The sequence below is a fragment of the Pelecanus crispus genome, chromosome 21 (genome assembly GCF_030463565.1).
Source record: "Pelecanus crispus isolate bPelCri1 chromosome 21, bPelCri1.pri, whole genome shotgun sequence".
Taxonomy (NCBI): domain Eukaryota; kingdom Metazoa; phylum Chordata; class Aves; order Pelecaniformes; family Pelecanidae; genus Pelecanus; species Pelecanus crispus.
This window is the reverse complement of record NC_134663.1, coordinates 5,464,127-5,482,530: the sequence shown is the minus strand read 5'-3', so window position 1 is coordinate 5,482,530 and position 18,404 is coordinate 5,464,127. Positions and strand designations below refer to the sequence as shown.

Below are 18,404 nucleotides of genomic sequence, written 5' to 3'. Positions count from 1 at the left end.
GCCTGGGTGCGGCACTGCTTTGCACGAGCTGCTCCGTTTCAGCAGTGCGGGGGGGTGTCTGCTGACTTGATTCCTTTGCCTGGATGGGGGATTCGCTCCGGCCCTTGGACCGCCCGGAAAGGGCTTGGGTTGGGCTTGGGTTGCTGGTGTTACCGTGGAGGAGGCTCTCGGTCTCCTGGCTGCAGCGCTGTCGTGTGAAGGCTCTGCAAGGCCATCGCCTCTCTGAGACGGGACTCCGGCAGCTTGTGCTGCTTCGATCCTCAAAGATCACCGCCCCCAATTGCCTCTGCGCTGCTCAAAGCAGTATGAAGTGTGTCCTTGCCAAAAACGAGCGCTCCGTGACGTCGCCGTTATGCGGTACACCAGCCGGGGACCTCCTCCCAATTACTCTCCTCGGATGCCAAGCAGCGATTTTTTTTTCCTTCCCTGCGCTATCCGTGCCGAGCGTCCGCCCTCGCGTCTGCCGCCGTTGAAAGGGAAGAAGCGGCATTGAAAGGTGGAAGGCATCTGGCCTCAAAGGGCTGAGCGTGATCCACCACATCTCCACATCCTCTGGCAGGATGCTGTGATGATCAGCACATGGCTGTGCAGCCAAGGCTGGAGTCGCCTTCCCACCTGGCATGCATACATATGTGTTCTATATGTCATGTCCTTGTACTTCTACATGCAGATTTCTTGGGTGTACAGTTTAACACAGACGGATCCTATTATCTTGGCTGGGTTTCTTTCGCCACTTGTTTTCTTTGAGCTAACTCGGTGGGTTGGAGGAGTGCGGTGTGGCTGAGAGCGGGGAGGGAATCGATTTATTTAGGGGTTGTGTTTATTTGCAACAGCCACCTCCTCGAGTCCTGCGTGACAAACTGCCGCTGCCATCAGTTTTGCAGTCGGTTTTGGAAACGGGCTACTGCCGGCAGTGGGAGGGAAGCGAGGGGACTTCAGGGCATCTGTGGGAACTAACTTGCAGACCTAATTGATTTAATCTGGGCTCGGGTGGGTTTTGCAGCCTCGGCCTATGGGTGTTCATCCCACAGCTCTGCTCTTCGCCCTGATGGTTCTGCTCCCCCAGAGCAGCACAGGGACGCGAGGTGTGTCTTGCAAAGCAGCGATTCCTTCAGATTGGTAGTGAAGATCACAACGAATTTATCTCAATTTCCCATCCCTGAAGGTCTTGGGTCTGAGCTGACCCCAGCATTGAGCCCCAGCCGGGGAGAGGAGCCGGTGGCAAATTGCCGCTTGGTTCATCAGTCGTCCCAGTGACCGATAAACCCTCGTGGAGAATTTTTCAGATACCTTGCAGCGCGGCCGTACGCAAGGGCCGCATTTCTCACGTCAGCGGCCAGCTGCTGCCTCATGCCCAGCCCTGCTCTCCGAGCTGGCGGCTTTTTAATCGCATTTTTTCACTTAAAGTCACTGAGTCATCAGTTTGTGTAGTGGGATGAATGCTGATATCCTGGCACTACTGCCTGTGTCCCACTCACCCACCCCATCCGTCCAGCTGCACCAGATGTGGCTGTTTATACCTTAAAAATCACTCAAAATGGGGGCTTGGATTTGGTAGGAGCTCAGCCCTAACAGAAACCACGCTTTGCAGGAATAGTTTATTTTCTGCAACAACACAACTTGCGTGTTTGGGGGGGGTTTCCTGCAGGCAGGGAGCGATGCTTATCTCCGCCTCGGGGATGGGAACAGCCCCAAATCCCTGCCCAAGCTCTCAGTGCTGGTTTGTCCATCCCCGGCGGCAGCCCCAGAGGTTTAAAGCGCAAACGTTACCCTTATACGGAGGTGCCGAGGTTTGGCCTGCGTGCCGGGAAGTTTGAAATCCCACAGCAACCCGGGGCTTGCTCCCCTCCTCGTCCCGCGTTCATCCCAGCTCGGGCCAGCCTCGCCCGTGCCGTGGGATGCTTGGCGTTCCTGCGAGCATCCCAGGGCTGCCGGCCACCCTCCCCACGGCCATCGAGCGCCGGCGGCTGGATTGGCTGTGGTGGCCGAACCTTTCCTTTTTAGGCTGCGTGCCTGCTCCGGCTCAGGGCTTTGCTGCCGCGGTCCCAGCTCCAAACTGGCCGTGCCGAGGCTTTCTGTCCCGGCTGGCCGCGGTGACGTGGGGTCAGGGCGGGTTGGGGATCCCGCAGGGATGGGGAGCGTGGAGCCAAGCCGCCTGGCCCCGGGCAAATGCCGGGGATAGAAAAGCAATGTGGCTTGCTGCTGCAGAGTGGGCTCCCGGGTTGATACCCCGCGGTTTGCACCAGCCTGGGGTTCGGGGGTGTCTCTGGCTTTGGGCACGGTCCCTCCTGCCCTGGGGTGGGGTGAGGTCCTGCCGGTGGCTCCGCGCAGACCCCTGGCACGGCCGTGCTCCCTTCACACGGGGCTCTCCCAGCACCGGCACGGGCTGCTGCATCCATCCAAACCCCCCCTTTCCCCCCCACCCCCCCCCATATCTGCTGGGTTTGGGGTTAATTTTTTTTTTTTTTTTTTTTTTTTTTTTGCAGTATGTCATATATGGCAACCTTTTGCCTCGGTGACCTCATGGTTGGCGGCAGACCAAGGGAGCCAGGCCGGGACGCGAGGCAGCAGCAGGTCCCCGGGGTGTGCGGTGGCAACACTGACAAGTGCACGGCCAGGGGACCCAGGGGACAAATCCAGCCCCCGTGTGCTGAGGTTTTCCTGGAGGAGGGAGGATAACGGGGGTGAAACCGCTGACTGGGGACGTGGTTGGAGGTGCGAGCGGGCTGGTTGTGCCGGGGAGACACCGTGTCCCTGTCCTGCCCCGCGGGGTGACAGCCCTGAGTCCACTCCCTCCGGGGCCGGGGGGGACACCAGCACCCTTGGGTCCCTTCTGGTGGTGGTGGGACCCTGCGGCTCTTGGTCCTTATTGCCGCACCGGTGCCTCGATGTCCCTGCCCTGAGCACAGCCCGGGACCCCGCAAAGCAAAGCAGGAGGCAGCCCAGGCACCCCGTGCCTCAGTTTCCCCATCTGCAACCCGAGTGCCCGCAGCTCCGGGTGGTGGCTCTGGGGCATCTCTCCTGCCTCCCCCCTACCCCGGGTGCTTGGGGAGAGGCCCCGGTGCGGGACCATTGCCCTTAAAAAGGCAGCTGGGAGTTTGGCAGCCGCTGGTTGGCCTCTGTGAGGGCCACGGGCTGCCGCGGCTCCGCTCGCCTCCTGCCAAGGCTGCATCCGCGGGGCTGGGGCGGCTCCGGCCCCCCCTGCTGCATTTGGGCAGGGGGATCAGGGGACAGCACCCCCATGGCAGAGCCCCAGGGCTCATCCTGCCTCCAAAATCCTCCCGGGCGGCGGGTGAGAGCTGGGTGCACCCGCGACACAGGCCTGGGCTTTGGACCCGCCAGTCCCGGCGCTGCTCGAGCTGAGGATTTGGGGGACGAGGGGCTTTGGGGCACCAAAAGGCCAAAAATGGGGGCAGAGAAAGAAGACCCCAGGGAGAGACATCCCAGAGGTGTCAGATGCCAGGGAGACACGGGAGAACGGAGGCCGAGAGGAAGCGATGCACCAACCCGGTGCATTTCCAGTGTCTCGGCGATGCCAAATTCCCATCCCGGCTGCAGGGTGTCCCCCACGGCAGAGCCCCGACGCCCACCTCCACCCAGGGGGGTTTCTCCACGCTCTCCCCGGGAACCAGAGATGCATCCATCTCCTTTTTGCCGAGACCGTCGCTTATAAGGACTTGTATCTCGCTTGTTTATCGGAGTGGAGCATAAAAGGAACAGGCTCACAAATGGGATGTTGCCTCCCAAGCATCCCCACATACATTTTTCTTATAATAATTAACCGTGCTGGGTCCTACCATCAGTCCAAGGTCAATTTAATGAAATAAAACACCTTATATGGCCATATGGCTAACACACCATCATTTAGCCTATTTAGGGTCTTTGTTTAGAGAGGATCCGCCTCTGAGGTTTCACGGGCTCGCTGGTATTTATACCAAAGGCGCATCGGGACTCGGTCCCAGAGGAAAGGAGCTCTCACGTCCGTGGTGAGTACTGCCTGGCCCTGGTTTCCCTTTTGCTTGCAGGAGAGCGGGAAGGAAAAACACCCCGGGGGGTTTCGGGGTGCCCCAGCACTTATGGGGTGGTCCCAACTCGGTTTGCACAGGGTGGGGGTGGGGGGGGGGGGTGCCAACCCTGGCACAACCCCGCAGCCAGGGGCTTCCGTGGAGGTGACGAGAGCTGGGCTGCGGCCAAAGCAGGTCGTGCTCTTCCAGATATCCCCAGGATTTGGGTTTTTTTTTCTTTTTGGGCTCCTGCGAGGTTTTTGCCTGCTTCCCTCCAGATTTGGGAGTGCATACGCTGCTGGAGGGGGGCACCCCCCGGGAAGGGCTATTTTTTTCCCATTTTTGGGAAAGGATGTGAGGGCAGAGCAGCCAAGGGGCTGCGGAGACAGGACCGGACGAGATGGCATGGCCTGCCATCCCCCTGCCCGCTCGGGGGGCACTGGCCAGGGACGGCAACGCCGGAGCTCCCCGGGGAGCACTGCTGCCGGGCAAGCACGGACAGGAGGCTTTGGCACCCATTTTGGGCGAAGGATGGAGCAGCAGCATCGGCGCGGAGCGGCACCCACGAAGGATGAGCATCACCCCGCTCCCAGCATCGCCGCACCGGGGCCGGACCCGGCGGCCACCCCTCGGCACAGCCCGCGGAGGATTTTGCAGGGCTGCGCATCCCCGAGGACTCCAAACCCCTCCAACACCCAAAGCCGGACGCGGTGGCGCGGCGTAACCCTCTCCCCCGCCCACCCTTTAACGCTGCTTTCCCCCCTTGCCCCAGCTTTTCCCCCAGGTCCCCCTGAACACCAACCGCTCCCGGCCCCACCATGTGCGAGGAGGAGACCACCGCCCTGGTCTGCGACAACGGCTCCGGCCTCTGCAAAGCCGGCTTTGCCGGCGACGATGCCCCCCGCGCCGTCTTCCCCTCCATCGTGGGGCGGCCCCGGCACCAGGTGGGTACCCGGGGGGGCAAGCGGCAGCCCCCAGCCACCCCCCACCCCGCTTTAATCAGCGAAACGAGGCTAATGAGGCCGTCTCTCTCGCCGGCGTTAGGGTGTCATGGTCGGCATGGGGCAGAAAGACAGCTACGTGGGCGACGAGGCGCAGAGCAAGAGGGGTATCCTCACGCTCAAGTACCCCATCGAGCACGGCATCATCACCAACTGGGATGACATGGAGAAGGTGAGACCCACCCCAGGCCGGCAAGCGGGTGCTGGCCCCGGCTTCGGTTTGGGGCAAGACCCCAACTCTCCTTTGCCCGCCTCAGATCTGGCACCACTCCTTCTACAACGAGCTGCGCGTGGCCCCCGAGGAGCACCCGACCCTGCTCACCGAGGCACCCCTCAACCCCAAGGCCAACCGGGAGAAGATGACCCAGGTAAGGCGCTGCAGGACCCCAGGGGACAGGGATGGACCCTCCGAAACCGCAGGAAGGGCTGGAGGATTTTGGAGTTTAGTGAGCCAGGAGGGGACGGCGTTGGGGGGAACAGCGGGCGGTGGGGCGAAGCTTGGCACTTCAAGAAGGGCAGAGCTCTCGGCAGCGTGCTCGGCTTTCTCCGCAGCACGTGGACCCGCGGGGTTTGCCTTGCCATGCGCTGACCCACATTTTTTCCACGCAATGCGCAGACCCACGTGATTTTCTGTGCAACGCAATGACTCACGTTTCCATGTGATGCGCCACCCCACGTGTTTTTCAGTGCGACGCAGCGATCCACGTGTTGTTCTGTGCAATGCGTTGACCCACATGTGCGTGAAATGCAATGATCCGCCTATTTTTCCGTGCAACGCAACGATCTGCCCGTTTTTCCGTGCGATGCAACAATCCGCGTGTTTTTCCACGCAATGCACTGACGCCGTCTCTCCGGGAAGGCACGGCCCCCCTGGGTTGGGGTGGGATGCCACTGGGGACCCCCGTGTTCCCCCCTAACCCGCTGCCCCTCTCGCTCTCCCTCCCAGATCATGTTTGAAACCTTTAATGTCCCTGCCATGTATGTTGCCATCCAAGCCGTCCTCTCCCTCTACGCCTCCGGCCGCACGACCGGTGAGTAGGACACGCGGCATCCCGGGGACCATCCGTGATGGGGAAGGGACCGAGCCAGCTCCGAGCCCCCTCCCTCACCTTTCCCCCGCCTTCCCAGGCATCGTCCTTGACTCCGGGGACGGCGTCACCCACAACGTGCCCATCTACGAGGGCTACGCTCTGCCCCACGCCATCATGCGTCTCGACTTGGCCGGCCGCGACCTCACTGACTACCTCATGAAGATCCTCACCGAGAGGGGCTACTCCTTCGTCACCACCGGTACGGGGGCGGGGAGGGAGGTATGGGGTGATGGGGGACCCCGTGGTGCTGCCACGGCACCGGGTTGAGCCTGTTAGCCGTCGTCTCCCGCAGCCGAGCGGGAAATCGTGCGCGACATCAAGGAGAAGCTCTGCTACGTGGCCCTTGACTTCGAGAACGAGATGGCCACGGCTGCCTCCTCCTCCTCGCTGGAGAAGAGCTACGAGCTCCCTGACGGGCAGGTCATCACCATCGGGAACGAGCGCTTCCGCTGCCCTGAGACCCTCTTCCAACCCTCCTTCATCGGTGAGCCCACCCCGAATTGTCCTGGCTGTCCCCTAGGTGGTTGCCCCCCATCCCCACCACCCCACCAGCAGGCAACCAGCTCCCATGGGTGCCCCACAGGGGTCTTTTGGGGCTCCCCCAAGCGCTTTGCACCCCAAATGGGGGGACAAACCCATGGGCGACCCTGTGGCTCTTTTGGGGAGCCCTGAGGAGGCATGGGTGGGGGTCAGGGTGCTGACAGCCCCCTTCTACCCCAGGCATGGAGTCAGCCGGCATCCACGAGACGACCTACAACTCCATCATGAAGTGCGACATCGACATCCGCAAGGACCTCTACGCCAACAACGTGTTGTCCGGCGGCACCACCATGTACCCCGGCATCGCCGACCGCATGCAGAAGGAAATCACGGCGCTGGCTCCCAGCACCATGAAGATCAAAGTAAGCTGGGGGGGAGGGGCAAACTATGGCCACCACCACCCCAAATCCTCTCCCGGTGCAGCTTTGGGGGGGGTGGTGGATCAAGGGGTACATCCTAACGGCTCGTGTCTCGGCAGATCATCGCCCCGCCGGAGCGGAAGTACTCGGTGTGGATTGGCGGCTCCATCCTGGCGTCCCTCTCCACCTTCCAGCAGATGTGGATCAGCAAACCCGAGTACGACGAGGCCGGACCCTCCATCGTCCACCGAAAATGCTTCTAAGCCCCCTCCCCGCCCCGCAGTGGCCCCCTGCGCCCGGGCTGGGGTGCCCCGCTCCTCCTCAGTCCCCGCCGCTCCTCCCCACCGCCCACTGCGCATTAAAGCCTTTTCTCCAGGCTCTGCCCCTTTTCCGGGAGATTTTGGGGTGTTGGGGGGTGGGAGGGGTTGGGGTGGGGGCTGAGGGTAACAGGGGGAGGGATGGGGGACCTCATGTTGGTGCCAGTGGTCTCACGGTGGTGTCCCTGATGCCCTCAACCCTGCCTTGATGCCCCCACCACGTCAATGCCCTTGACCCCATGTTGTTGCCCCCAATGTTGCGTTGGTGCCCCTGACCTCGTGTTGGTGCCCCTGACCCATGTTCGTGTCCCCAATGTCACACTGATGACCTCAGCCCTGTGTTGATGCCTCCAACCCTGTGTTGATGCCCTTGACCTTGTGATGGTGTCCCCAACCCTGTGTTGATGGCCCCAACCCTTAGTGATGCCCTTTACCTCATGGTGGGGCCCCCAGTCCTCTTCTGACACCTCCAACCCTGTGTCCACGCCCTTGACCCCATGTTGGCGTCCCCAACCCTATGTTGATGCCCTTGACTCCATGTCGCTGCCCCTGTGTTGATGCTCTTGACCTCACGCTGGTGCCCCCAACCCCATCTTGACGCCCTGGACCTCATGTTTGTGCCCCCAACCCCATCTTGACGCCCTTGACCCCATACTGGTGCCCCCAACCCCAAGCGGGTGCCCCCAATGTCCCGTCGATGCCCTTGACCCCATACTGGTGCCCCTGACCCCATGTCGGTGACCCCGGCCCCATATGGGTGCCCCGCCCCGTCCCCTCCCCAGCACTGCCGGGACATGCTGTAGGCGGGGTCACATTTGCATAAATTACCATACCACCCCCGCACTGCGCGCGCCTCCAGCCGCCGCTTCCGCGGCTGCTCCCCCTCCTTCCCTTCCCCCCGCCCCGCCTTCCCACGTGCTGACGTCACGGGGACGGCAGCGCGCGCCGCTCATTACCATGTCATTAGCATATGACGCGGGAAGGCGGAAGCGGTGGCGGGATGGGGCGGTGCGGGGCCGCCCTGCGCCTGGCCCTGGAGGGGAACATCGGTACCGGGGGGGGGGGCACAACGGGGGTCCCCAGGGTGACACGGGGAGGGGGGGGCAATTTGGGGCGCGGAGGGGCTGGGGGGGCAATTTGGGGCGGGGAGGGGCTGGGGGGGCAGGGGGATTTGGGGTGCGAGGGCCTGGGGGGGGCTGGGGGATTTGGGGGGCTTAGGGGGGGCGCAGCCTGAAGCCCCTCGGGGCCCAATGTAATGTCTGTGATTAATTCTTGCTGCCCGCCTTGGGGGGGGGGGGGCACCCCAAAAACCTGCGCTACCCCGCGGCGGGAGCCAGGGCGGGGGGGATGCAGGGGGATTTGGGGTGCGAGGGGCTGAGGGGAGGCAGGGGGATTTGGGGGGGGGCGCAGCCTGAAGCCCCTCGGGGCCCAATGTAATGTCTGTGATTAATTCTTGCTGCCCGCCTTGGCGGGGGGGGGGCACCCCAAAAACCTGCGCTACCCCGCGGCGGGAGCCGGGGTGGGGGGGATGCAGGGGGATTTGGGGTGCGAGGGGCTGAGGGGGGGCAGGGGGATTTGGGGGGGGGCGCAGCCTGAAGCCCCTCGGGGCCCAATGTAATGTCTGTGATTAATTCTTGCTGCCCGCCTTGGCGGGGGGGGGGCACCCCAAAACCTGCGCTACCCTGCGGCGGGAGCCGGGGCGGGGGGACGCAGGGGCTCACCCCGCGCTGCCCCCCGCAGCCGTGGGGAAATCGACTTTCCTGAAGCTGCTGGGTGCCACCTTCCCCGAGTGGCACCTGGTGACTGAGCCCGTGGCGCAGTGGCAGAAGGTGCCAGCCGGCGGCACGGCGGAGGTAACGGCGGCTACCGGCTGCGCCGCGGCACCGCCGGGCACCGCGCCGCGGCCCGCCAACCTCATCCTCCATCTTTTCCGTCGTAGGCGTCCGTGGGTTCCGCCAACCTTCTCCGGATGATGTACCAGGAGCCGGCCCGCTGGTCCTACACCTTCCAGACCTTCTCCTGCCTCAGCCGGCTGAAGGCGATGCTGGAGCCGCCGCCCGCACAGCTCCCCGGGCCCCCCCGCCCCGTGCGGGTCTTCGAGCGCTCCGTCTACAGCGACAGGTACCCGGCGTCCCCAGCTGAAACGGCGGAGGAGAGGGATGAAGGGATTAAATGGGATAACCGGCGTCCCCGCCGCCTGCGTTGCGTCCCCTGGGACCCCCGGGGTGAGCGGAGCCCGCGGCTGCGCCCCCCGAAGCCCGGAGCGATGCTCAATTAGAGAAATCTGCTTGTTGGATAAGTTGGGACTTGGGTATATACCCCAAATAATTTTTGCTCGCGGCTGCCCCATCCTCACCCGTGTCAGGCGGCGGCTCGAAGCCCCTCAGGTGACGGCTGGGCTCGGTAGCGGCGAGCCGCGCCGGGTGGCTCGGTGTCTCTCAACGTCACTCAGCCCCAAATTAAGGATTTCCACCTTAATTAAATGCCCGCAGTTCCCAGTTGGTGCAAAAAAGAAGGTGAAAAAAAAGACCGTGAAGCCGCCTGGGCGGGGGGATGGCTTGGAGGTCCCGGTGCCGGCAGTGCCGGCGGTGCCGGCTGCCCTGTCCCCTCTCCGTCCCCTCCCAGATACGTCTTTGCCAAGAACCTCTCTGAGGCCGGGCACCTGGCGCCGCTGGAGTGGGCCATTTACCAGGACTGGCACAGCTTCCTCCTGCGGCAGCTGGGGCCTCGCGCCGCCCTCCACGGCTTCCTCTACCTGCGGGCGACGCCGCAGGTGGGTGCCGGCGAGAGCCCCCCTGTTCGGCGCGGAGCGGGAGGCGGCAGGCATTCGGCTCGGCTCTGAGCCCGGCGAGCTCCTGAAATTGTTCAGATGTTGGGTTTGAACCAGAAATCGCTGGCCTGGAGGAGCGGGGTCTGCTCCAGTTCCCCTGGGAATGTCGGTGGGAGTTTTGCTGCGGATCCTAGAGCGGATCTGGGGGAGGGAGGGCTGTGGCACCTGCCGGGATGCCCGATGCCCGGCTGTGGTCCCTCCCCTGGGGCTGCTTTGCCGGACACTGGCATCCCGCTAACCTCCCATCTCCCACATCCCGTTAATCTCCCTATATTCCCTTAACTTCCTATCTTCCATCTCTCCCGCTAAACTCCCGTCTTTCCCACATCCCATTGACCTCCCATCTCTCCTGCCTCCCATTAACCTCCCTGCATCCCATTAACCTCCCGTCTCCCCCGCTAATCTCCCATCTCCCACATCCCATTAATCTCCCTATATCCCGCTAACCTCCCGTCTACCATCTCTCCCGCTAACCTCCCGTCTCCCTGTATCCTGTTAACCTCCCTGTATCCCGTTAACCTCTTATGTCCTATCTCTCCCATTAACCCTCCATCTTTCCCACATCCTGTTGACCTCCCGTCTCTCCCGTTAACCTCCCATCTCCCACATCCCATTAACCTCCCGTCTCCCATCTCTCCCACTAACCTCCCATCTCCCCGCATCCCGTTAACCCCCCTGTATCCAGTTAACCTCCTATGTCCCATCTCTCCCGTTAATCTCCCGTCTCCCCGCATCCCATTAACCTCCCGTCTCTCCTGCATCCCGCTAACCTCCCTGCATCCCATTAACCTCCCATCTCTCCCGTCTCTCCCGCTAACCTCCCATCTCCCCGCATCCCGCTAACCTCCCGTCTCTCCCGCTAACCTCCCGTCTCCCACATCCCATTAATCTCCCTATATCCCGTTAACCTCCCATCTCCCATCTCTCCCGCTAACCTCCCATCTCCCCGCATCCCGTTAACCTCCCCATACCCCATTAACCTCCCGTCTCTCCCGCTAACCTCCCGTCTCTCCCGCTAACCTCCCGTCTCCCCGCATCCCGCTAACCTCCCGTCTCTCCCGCTAACCTCCCGTCTCCGGTGCAGACGTGCCTGGAGCGGCTGCAGCGGAGGGCGAGGAGCGAGGAGGGGGGGATCCAGCTGCGGTACCTGCAGCAGCTCCACGCCCAGCACGAGCGCTGGCTGGTGGAGAAAACCACGGAGTGAGTCCAAATCCAGCCCCACCGCGCTCCCCCCGCCGGCAGCGTGACCCCCCCTGCCCCCGATTTGGGGGTTTGTTTGGTTTAACCCCTTCTCTCCCTTCCCGTCTTCAGGGTCCACTTTGCGGACGTGAAGCACGCGCCCGTCCTGCTGCTGGATGTGGACGAGGACTTTGAGCACGACGCGGCCGTGCAGGGCGTCCTCATGGCGCAGGTGGGCACGGCTGGCGTGGCGCGGCGGCATCCCGCTGCCGGCAGCGCCGGGATGGCAGTCGGAGTCGTGCTGACCTCCGAGTCTCCATCTTCCTTTTTCCACGGAAAAAATAATTCCCGCACCCTTGGGCTAAGCTGGTTGAAACCTCGGCCGTCCCGGCACCGTCCCAGCGCCGTCCCGGCACCGTGCGCTCAATCGGCTTCTCCTTGCAGGTGGAGGCTTTTGTGACGGCGCTGTGAGCATCCCCGCCCGCCGGTACCCGTGCCAAGCGGCAGAGCCGGGAAAGCGGCATCACCGCCGCGACCTCCGGCCGAAGATCCCAACGCCGAGGCCACGGGACAAATCCTGCTCCCCAACTGTCCCCATCGCTCCTTTTATTGGGGCGAGGGGTGGAGTTAAGGCGCTGAGAGCACGGGGTGGCTTTAAGGCGAATCGTCGGAGGCGCAGCCGCGATGAGCTTCGGGGCGGCGTGGCACGCTCCCGGCGCGCTCGGGGGGCCCCGCTCGCCGCCGCGACCCCCTCCCCATCTATAGCCGGGGATGCCGGAGCCAGGGATGTTCCGCAAGGTGGATTTAACGCACCAGTGAAATTCCACCGGGAAATCATCGCGGCTCACATTTAGGTTACGCTAACCCCCGTATTTTATTATTTTTTATATATGTGTTTTTCCCTTAAATTAAAACCAAAGCGACGTCGAGCTCTTCTGCCTCTTGAGCTGCGGGCGGGGGGAGCGCGGGGTCGGGGGGGCTCCGGTGGGGGGACGTTTTGTTCCTCCGGTTTTGGGGGTGCTGGCCGGAGAGCGGGGGTGACCCGCGGGGTCCCGGGGGGGTGAGGCTGGGCTGGCTTTGGGGGAAAGCCGCGGGGATTTGGCCCCCGCTGGGTGGGCTTTGCTGGTGGGGGGGCTTTTAGGGGGACCCCTGGGTGGGGGGGAGCCCCCTGGGGAGTGGGGGCGGGGATGGCGGCCCGGAGCCCCCCCCCCCCCCGCCTTTAGGGGAGGTTCCGGCGGGGTGTGCGACCCTACATAAACACGGGTGGGGCGGGGCCGGCGGGGGCGGGGGCCGAGCACGTGTGAGGGGCACCTGCCCGGGGGGGGGAGCAGCGGGGGCTGTGGGGCGGGGTGTGGGGCAGGGACTGGGGAGTTATGGGGTAGGGGCTGGGGGGGGCACGGGAGCCGCGCTGCCACCCGCGGGGTTTTCTCCAGCGACCCTACAATAACAACAGCGCGGGACCTGCACGGACCCCGCTAACGACCCTACAGTAATAACAGAGCGGGGACGCTGACATGGACCCACCTCCGGCGACCCTACAATAACAACCCAGCATGGACCCACCTCCGACGGCCCTACAATAACAACCTGGTATGGACCCACAGCTGGCAACCCTACAATAACAACCCGGTGCACCCCCCACACGCTGCGACCCTACAATAACAACCCCGTGCACCCCCCACACCCCGCGACCCTACAATAACAACCCGGTGCACCCCCCACACCCTGCGACCCTACAATAACAACCCCGTGCACCCCCACACCCCACGACCCTATGATAACAACCCCGTGCACCCCCCACACCCCGCGACCCTACGATAACAACCCCGTGCACCCCCCACACCCCGCGACCCTACAATAACAACCCGGTGCACCCCCCACAACCCGCGACCCTACAATAACAACCCGGTGCACCCCCCACAACCCACGACCCTACAGTAACAACCCCGTGCACCCCCACACCCCACGACCCTATGATAACAACCCCGTGCACCCCCCACACCCCGCGACCCTACAATAACAACCCCGTGCACCCCCCACACCCCGCGACCCTACAATAACAACCCCGTGCACCCCCCGCACCCCGCGACCCTACAATAACAACCCCGTGCACCCCCCGCACCCCGCGACCCTACAATAACAACCCGGTGCACCCCCCACACCCTGCGACCCTACAATAACAACCCCGTGCACCCCCTGCACCCTGCGACCCTACAATAACAACCCCGTGCACCCCCTGCACCCTGCGACCCTACAATAACAACCCCACAACCCCTCTCCCCAACTCACAGCCGCCCTCCCCTCGCTTCCCCCAAACCCCTCCAACACCACCGGGGTGCACCCCTTACCCCCCCCCCGTAACCCCAGAGGGTCTGGGTGCCCCCCAACCCCTTGCTCGTTGCAAAGCATTGGGGGGGTGGCGCAGGGCGCTGGCCTGGAGCCCCCCGGCCGGCCGGCGGGTCCCCCCGAGCGGGCGCCTGCAGAACAAAGGAAGCAGCAGGAGCAGGAGCAGCAGCAGCAGCAGCAGGAGCAGCAGCAGCAGCAGCAGCCGCAGCAGCAACAACGCGCAGCTCCGCTGCAACACCCACCCAAGGGTGGTGGTGGTGGTGGTGGTGGTGGTGGTGTGGGGGGCGGGGGGCAATTTGCAACCACATTTTCAACCCCGCTTTTCCGTCTCCCCCAACATCCCACGCCGCCGTGCATGCGCTTAGCTCCGGGTCGAACCCACCCAGCCCCCCGTTTCCAAGGGGGGGCCGTACCCCTTTTTTCCGGTAATGCTCTTTATATCTAAATGGGGGGGGGGGGGGGATGCGTGTGTGCGTGTGCGGAAAGTTGCCGGCGCGCGGCTGAAGTTGTGTGGCGGCGGCGGGGTGAAGTTGTGCGAAGCTGCGTGTTTTTAAGGGGGAAAAAAAAAATAAAAAGGCAAATGGGGTTGGAAAAAATAAGGGGGGGGGGAGGAGGAGCAGCACCCCGCTTTGGTGGGAGTTTGGGGGAAGGAGGAGTGGGGAGACAGTGGGGCCGCCCCCGGGGTGGAAATTAAAAGTCGGGGCGACTCGCGTCAGCCGGGCGCTTCACTCGGCTTCGTCTCTGTCCCCGCAGGAGTCACCAGCGTCCCCGCGGCGGGGGGGACGGTGACGGCGTTATGTCCCTCTCGCCGCGCCCCCGGTTCCTCTGCCAGCCCCGTCCAGCCGCCGGTTCCCCCCGCTCCCCCGCGGCGGGGGGGAGCCCCGAAATCTAACGTTCGCCCCGGGAGCGAGATGGAGAGGTGCGAGGGGCTTCGCCGGGAGGTGAGTGCTCCCCCAGTCGCCCCCCCAAACCCATCCGTCCCCCCCTTCCCGGGCCGCCTTCGCCTTTTTGGGGTGATTTGTGGCCTCTTTGGGTCGGCTGTAACGTCACCGTAACTTGTAGGGGGGCTCGTCGGGGTGGGCAGGGAAAGCCCCTTCTTGGTTGGATGATGGTTTTATTTTTTTAAGGGTATTTCCGTGGGAAATGGAACCTTCTGCTGCCTTAAAAGCCGCTTTGATGCCTTAAAGCCCCCCCCCCCCCCCCCCAAAATCTCAGCTCGCCCCTGGCGCGTCCCCAAAACGCCGCCGTAGGGTGGGTGGCGGCGGGAGACACAGGACAAACCCCACCTTTAAAGTGAATTTATTTGAATTTCTTGGTATAAAAGGGCAAAACGCTGCGCGAAACCCACCCGGGTGCCGTGGGGGGGGGGGGGGGGGTCGCCAAAAAAAGAAGGGGGTGGCGAGGAAGGGGGTGTGCGGGTAGGGCAGAGCCGTGCCCGGCGGGGAGCATCGCCAAGCAAACAAGTCGTGGCATTTTCTCCACCAAATATTACAACGCCTTCCTTTGGCGCTTCTGGTTTTACCGGCCGGGGTGGTTGTAACCGGGATTTCTAATATCGCGCCCGTCGTGCCCAAGCAGGCAGGGGGACGGGGGGGCTGCGGGGGGGGCTCCGAGGTGGAGAGAGGTGGGGACGGGGGAAAATCCCCTGCGTGGGGGCTACTTTTAGGACTTTGCCCCCTAAAGAAATTGCCGCTGCTTTGTTTTCTGGGGGGTATTGGGGTGCGAGCGGCCGCCTCGCGCCTCCGAGTCGTATCCGGCAGGTTTTCCCCTTGGGATGGCCGGCGGGACGACGGGATGGGGCGGTGGGCCCGGGCGGCTCGGCCGGCGCTCGGCACATGGCGGGGCAGGGGGAAGGACTTTGCCCTTGGCAAAGCGCCGGTGAAAACGGCTGACGGTGGGGATTTGAGCCCCGGCGCTTTTCCGGGGCGGGCGTGCTAACAAGGATGATTTATAAGGATGCTGCCGGAGCTGGGATCGGCACAGCGGGATTCCCCTGGGAACCCAAGTGCCAGTGGGTCCCTGCCCACCGCGTGCTGGTCCTGGTGGTGCCGGCGAGGGGTGTGCCGCGGTTCCCACGTCCCGGCGCCTTTCCCGGGGTGCTTTGGCAGATGAAGCGAGCTGAGGAGCCAGAGCCTTTCCCCGGCACCGGTTCTGCCCGTTCCTCCGGCTCAGCCGGGCCCGGGAAAGCCGGCGTCTCCCCTCGCGCCTCCGTCGCTGGAGCCGCGCTCGTGCCCTCAACCTGCGGCTCTGATTTCCACGCCGGGCGGTGCGTCCCCGTCCACGAGGGTTTTGGGAGAGGAGGAGGAGGAGGGAAGATGCCGGAGGCCGAGGTTTCGCTCCGCTCCCCATCCCGCGGCACCACCGGGCCCTCTCCGGGCACCTCTCGATGCCTTTGCCATTTGCATAACTAATCAACGTCTTGGGAACCCGCTCATTACCGCCGCGGCAAAGTACGCGGCAAAGCCTCGCTGCGTGCCGGCGAGCCGCCGGTTTCTAACAGGAGCCACCCAACCCGCCCGGCAAAGATCGGGGTGGCGGAGGGGAGGGTGCTCTGACCCCTCTCCCCCAGCCGGGGGGGGACAAACCTTAAATCAACCCCGCGGGAAACTCCATTCCCGGCAGGAACGGTTACACCGGGACCCCAAAGCCCCTTTGCCGGGCGGCGGCGGGACGCGATGCAGCTCGAGGTGTCCCCGGCGCGTCCCCGGCGTTGGGAAATGAAAGCCCCTAACTGAATTTGGCAGGCTGTCTCGGTGCCAAACGCTGGAGATTAGGGATAATCTCATTTAAAGCATTACTAATAAAAAGTTACTAAATTTGTCCATCTCGAGGGGTTTTCCCTGGCGCGTTGGGGTGGTTTTTTTTTTTTTTTCCACCGGCATGAAATCGCCCCAAACCGGGTCTGGCATCTCCAAAAAAGCATCAGGGTGATGGATGGGATGAGGCTTCGCCTCGTTTTTGGCCGGCGCATCCCGGTGTCCCCCAAAGGAGCGTCACCCGCCTGCCGGGGGGGACGTCCTCGGTTAATCCGGAGCGATGCTCGCCGTTACCGTGCCGCCGCCGCAAATATTCCCGATCTCGGCTGCGACGTAAGCAGCTAAAATGACTCGGGAGCAAATTGCCGGGTGGATGCCGGCGGATGCGCTGCCCTGTCCGCCCGGAGGAGGAGGAGGAGGATGGGAGGAAGGAGGCGTCTGCATTAATTAAATCCTCCCCGTGTTTTTTGCAGCGACCTGTTGCATGGCGGTGCCGAGCTTGGCCGGGCAAAGGGGGTTTGCAGCCCGCAGCGCCGTCGTGCGAGGTTGGAAATTGGGGGAAATCCAGTTCCCAGCACCAGTTTATCCTATTTATTCCTGTGGGATTCGCGTTGCTCGGGGCAAAGGTCGGATCCCGGCGGGCTGCGGCTCGGCGTTGCAATAGGGCTCTTGGCTCACGCGTGGCCTTTTCGGGAAGAGACAAGCTCAAGCAAATATCCCAGGGATGGGAATGTCGGGTCCGTGGTTGCGTTTTCCGCCGGGACTCAGCATCTGGTTTGCCCATCCCTCGGGCATTACACGGGTCCGGGGCTCCTTGGGTCGCTCCTTCTGCTGCAAATCCCGGCGGAAAACGGTTTTCACCGGAATGCTCCTGGGAAACCTTTGGGACCTTTGAGTTTGTAGAAGTTTTGCCGGCGATTCAGCCCAGAATAGGCTTGGAAAGCTCCAAACCTGGAGCATCCCGGAGCAGCACCTCTATGCCCTGGATGGGGAAGACTTTGGGGGAATTCGCTTTCTCGCTCCCCTTTTTCCTCCCACAGCCCCCCTCCCCAAATATTCGTGCGCATCGTCCGGAGACCCGCCAGCTCCGGAAAAGCTGGAGCTGATCCCATCAGGGCTGTTTTAAGGACTCCAGCCCTGCCTTAACCCTTTCGCCGGCCCATTCCCACCGCTTTTCCCATGGGAAAATGCTTCCCCCCTCCGCCCCCTTTTCTCACCAGGGCCTGGATTTTGGGGAGAAGGCGGCAGCGGGGCCGCGCGGGGGCTCCTGCGTGGGGTTGCAGCCTCGCCAAGCTCTGAGGTCCCCGAATTAACGACGTCCCCGAATTAACGAGGGTGCGGGGGGTTTAAAAGCAGGAAATTTTTTTTTTGGGGGGGGGGGGGGGGGGGGGGTGTGCAACAAAGCGTGGTTTTGGGCCGGGGGCCGCCCCTGCCTGTTGCTGCTCCCTCTCACCAGCGTGGGCTGCTGCCTGTTTCCCGGGGGGGGCACAGACACGATCGGGGTTTGGGGGTCCTGGTACCCAATTTTTTTTTTTTTTTTTTTTTTGGAGAAGAGCGGCAGCGGCATGGGGGGAGGTGCGGCGTTGGGGGGGGGAGGCACCTCCCCTGCGTGTCCATGTGTCCGTGTCCGTGTCTGTGTCCCTGTGTGTCCGTATCCGTGTCCCTGTGTCCGTGTCCATGTGTCCGTGTGTCTGTGTCCGTGTCCGTGTGTCCGTGTCTGTGTCCCTGTGTGTCCGTGTCCCTGTGTCCGTGTGTCTGTGTGTCCGTGTGTCTGTGTCCGTGTCCGTGTGTCCACGTCTGTGTCCGTGTCCATGTCTGTGTATCCCCGTGTCCGTGTCCCCGTGTCCGTGTCTGTGTCCCCGTGTGTCCATGTCTGTGTCCCCGTGTGTCCGTGTCCCTGTGTCCATGTCTGTGTCCCCGTGTGTCCATGTCCCTGTGTCCGTGTCCCCGTATCCCCATGTCCGTGTCCGTCTGTCCGTGT

General features: G+C 63.3%; 2 protein-coding genes across 6 annotated transcripts; both read left to right on the top strand.

Moving 5' to 3' along the window:
• Positions 1 to 4,822: 4,822 nt before the first annotated feature.
• On the top strand, positions 4,823 to 7,258 carry LOC104033361 (actin, gamma-enteric smooth muscle). Of its 5 annotated transcripts, XM_075724022.1 has the most exons (8): positions 4,823 to 4,948; positions 5,049 to 5,177; positions 5,263 to 5,373; positions 5,952 to 6,036; positions 6,134 to 6,295; positions 6,389 to 6,580; positions 6,817 to 6,998; positions 7,115 to 7,258. In XM_075724022.1, the coding sequence occupies exons 1-8, from the start codon at positions 4,823 to 4,825 to the stop codon at positions 7,256 to 7,258; spliced, it is 1,131 nt and encodes a 376-aa protein (XP_075580137.1). The 5 variants fall into 5 exon arrangements, with proteins under 5 accessions (XP_075580137.1, XP_075580138.1, XP_075580139.1 ...); XM_075724023.1 differs by lacking the exon at positions 5,049 to 5,177; XM_075724024.1 differs by lacking the exon at positions 5,263 to 5,373.
• A 1,054-nt stretch (positions 7,259 to 8,312) lies between these two features.
• Positions 8,313 to 11,792, top strand: DGUOK (deoxyguanosine kinase). Its single transcript, XM_075724067.1, is given in 8 exon segments — positions 8,313 to 8,361; positions 8,980 to 9,026; positions 9,028 to 9,165; positions 9,252 to 9,433; positions 9,938 to 10,085; positions 11,227 to 11,342; positions 11,454 to 11,553; positions 11,766 to 11,792. Coding segments are annotated over 8 exon segments (807 nt in total).
• The last annotated feature ends 6,612 nt before the right edge of the window (positions 11,793 to 18,404 follow it).

Excerpts from the sequence above, each read along its gene's own strand:
- LOC104033361 (XM_075724022.1), top strand. The coding sequence starts at position 4,823 with ATGTGCGAGGAGGAGACCACCGCCCTGGTCTGCGACAACGGCTCCGGC. Across the intron at positions 5,374-5,951 it reads ACCGGGAGAAGATGACCCAG|ATCATGTTTGAAACCTTTAA; the intron begins GTAAGGCGCTGC and ends TCTCCCTCCCAG. Across the intron at positions 6,037-6,133 it reads CGCCTCCGGCCGCACGACCG|GCATCGTCCTTGACTCCGGG; the intron begins GTGAGTAGGACA and ends CCGCCTTCCCAG.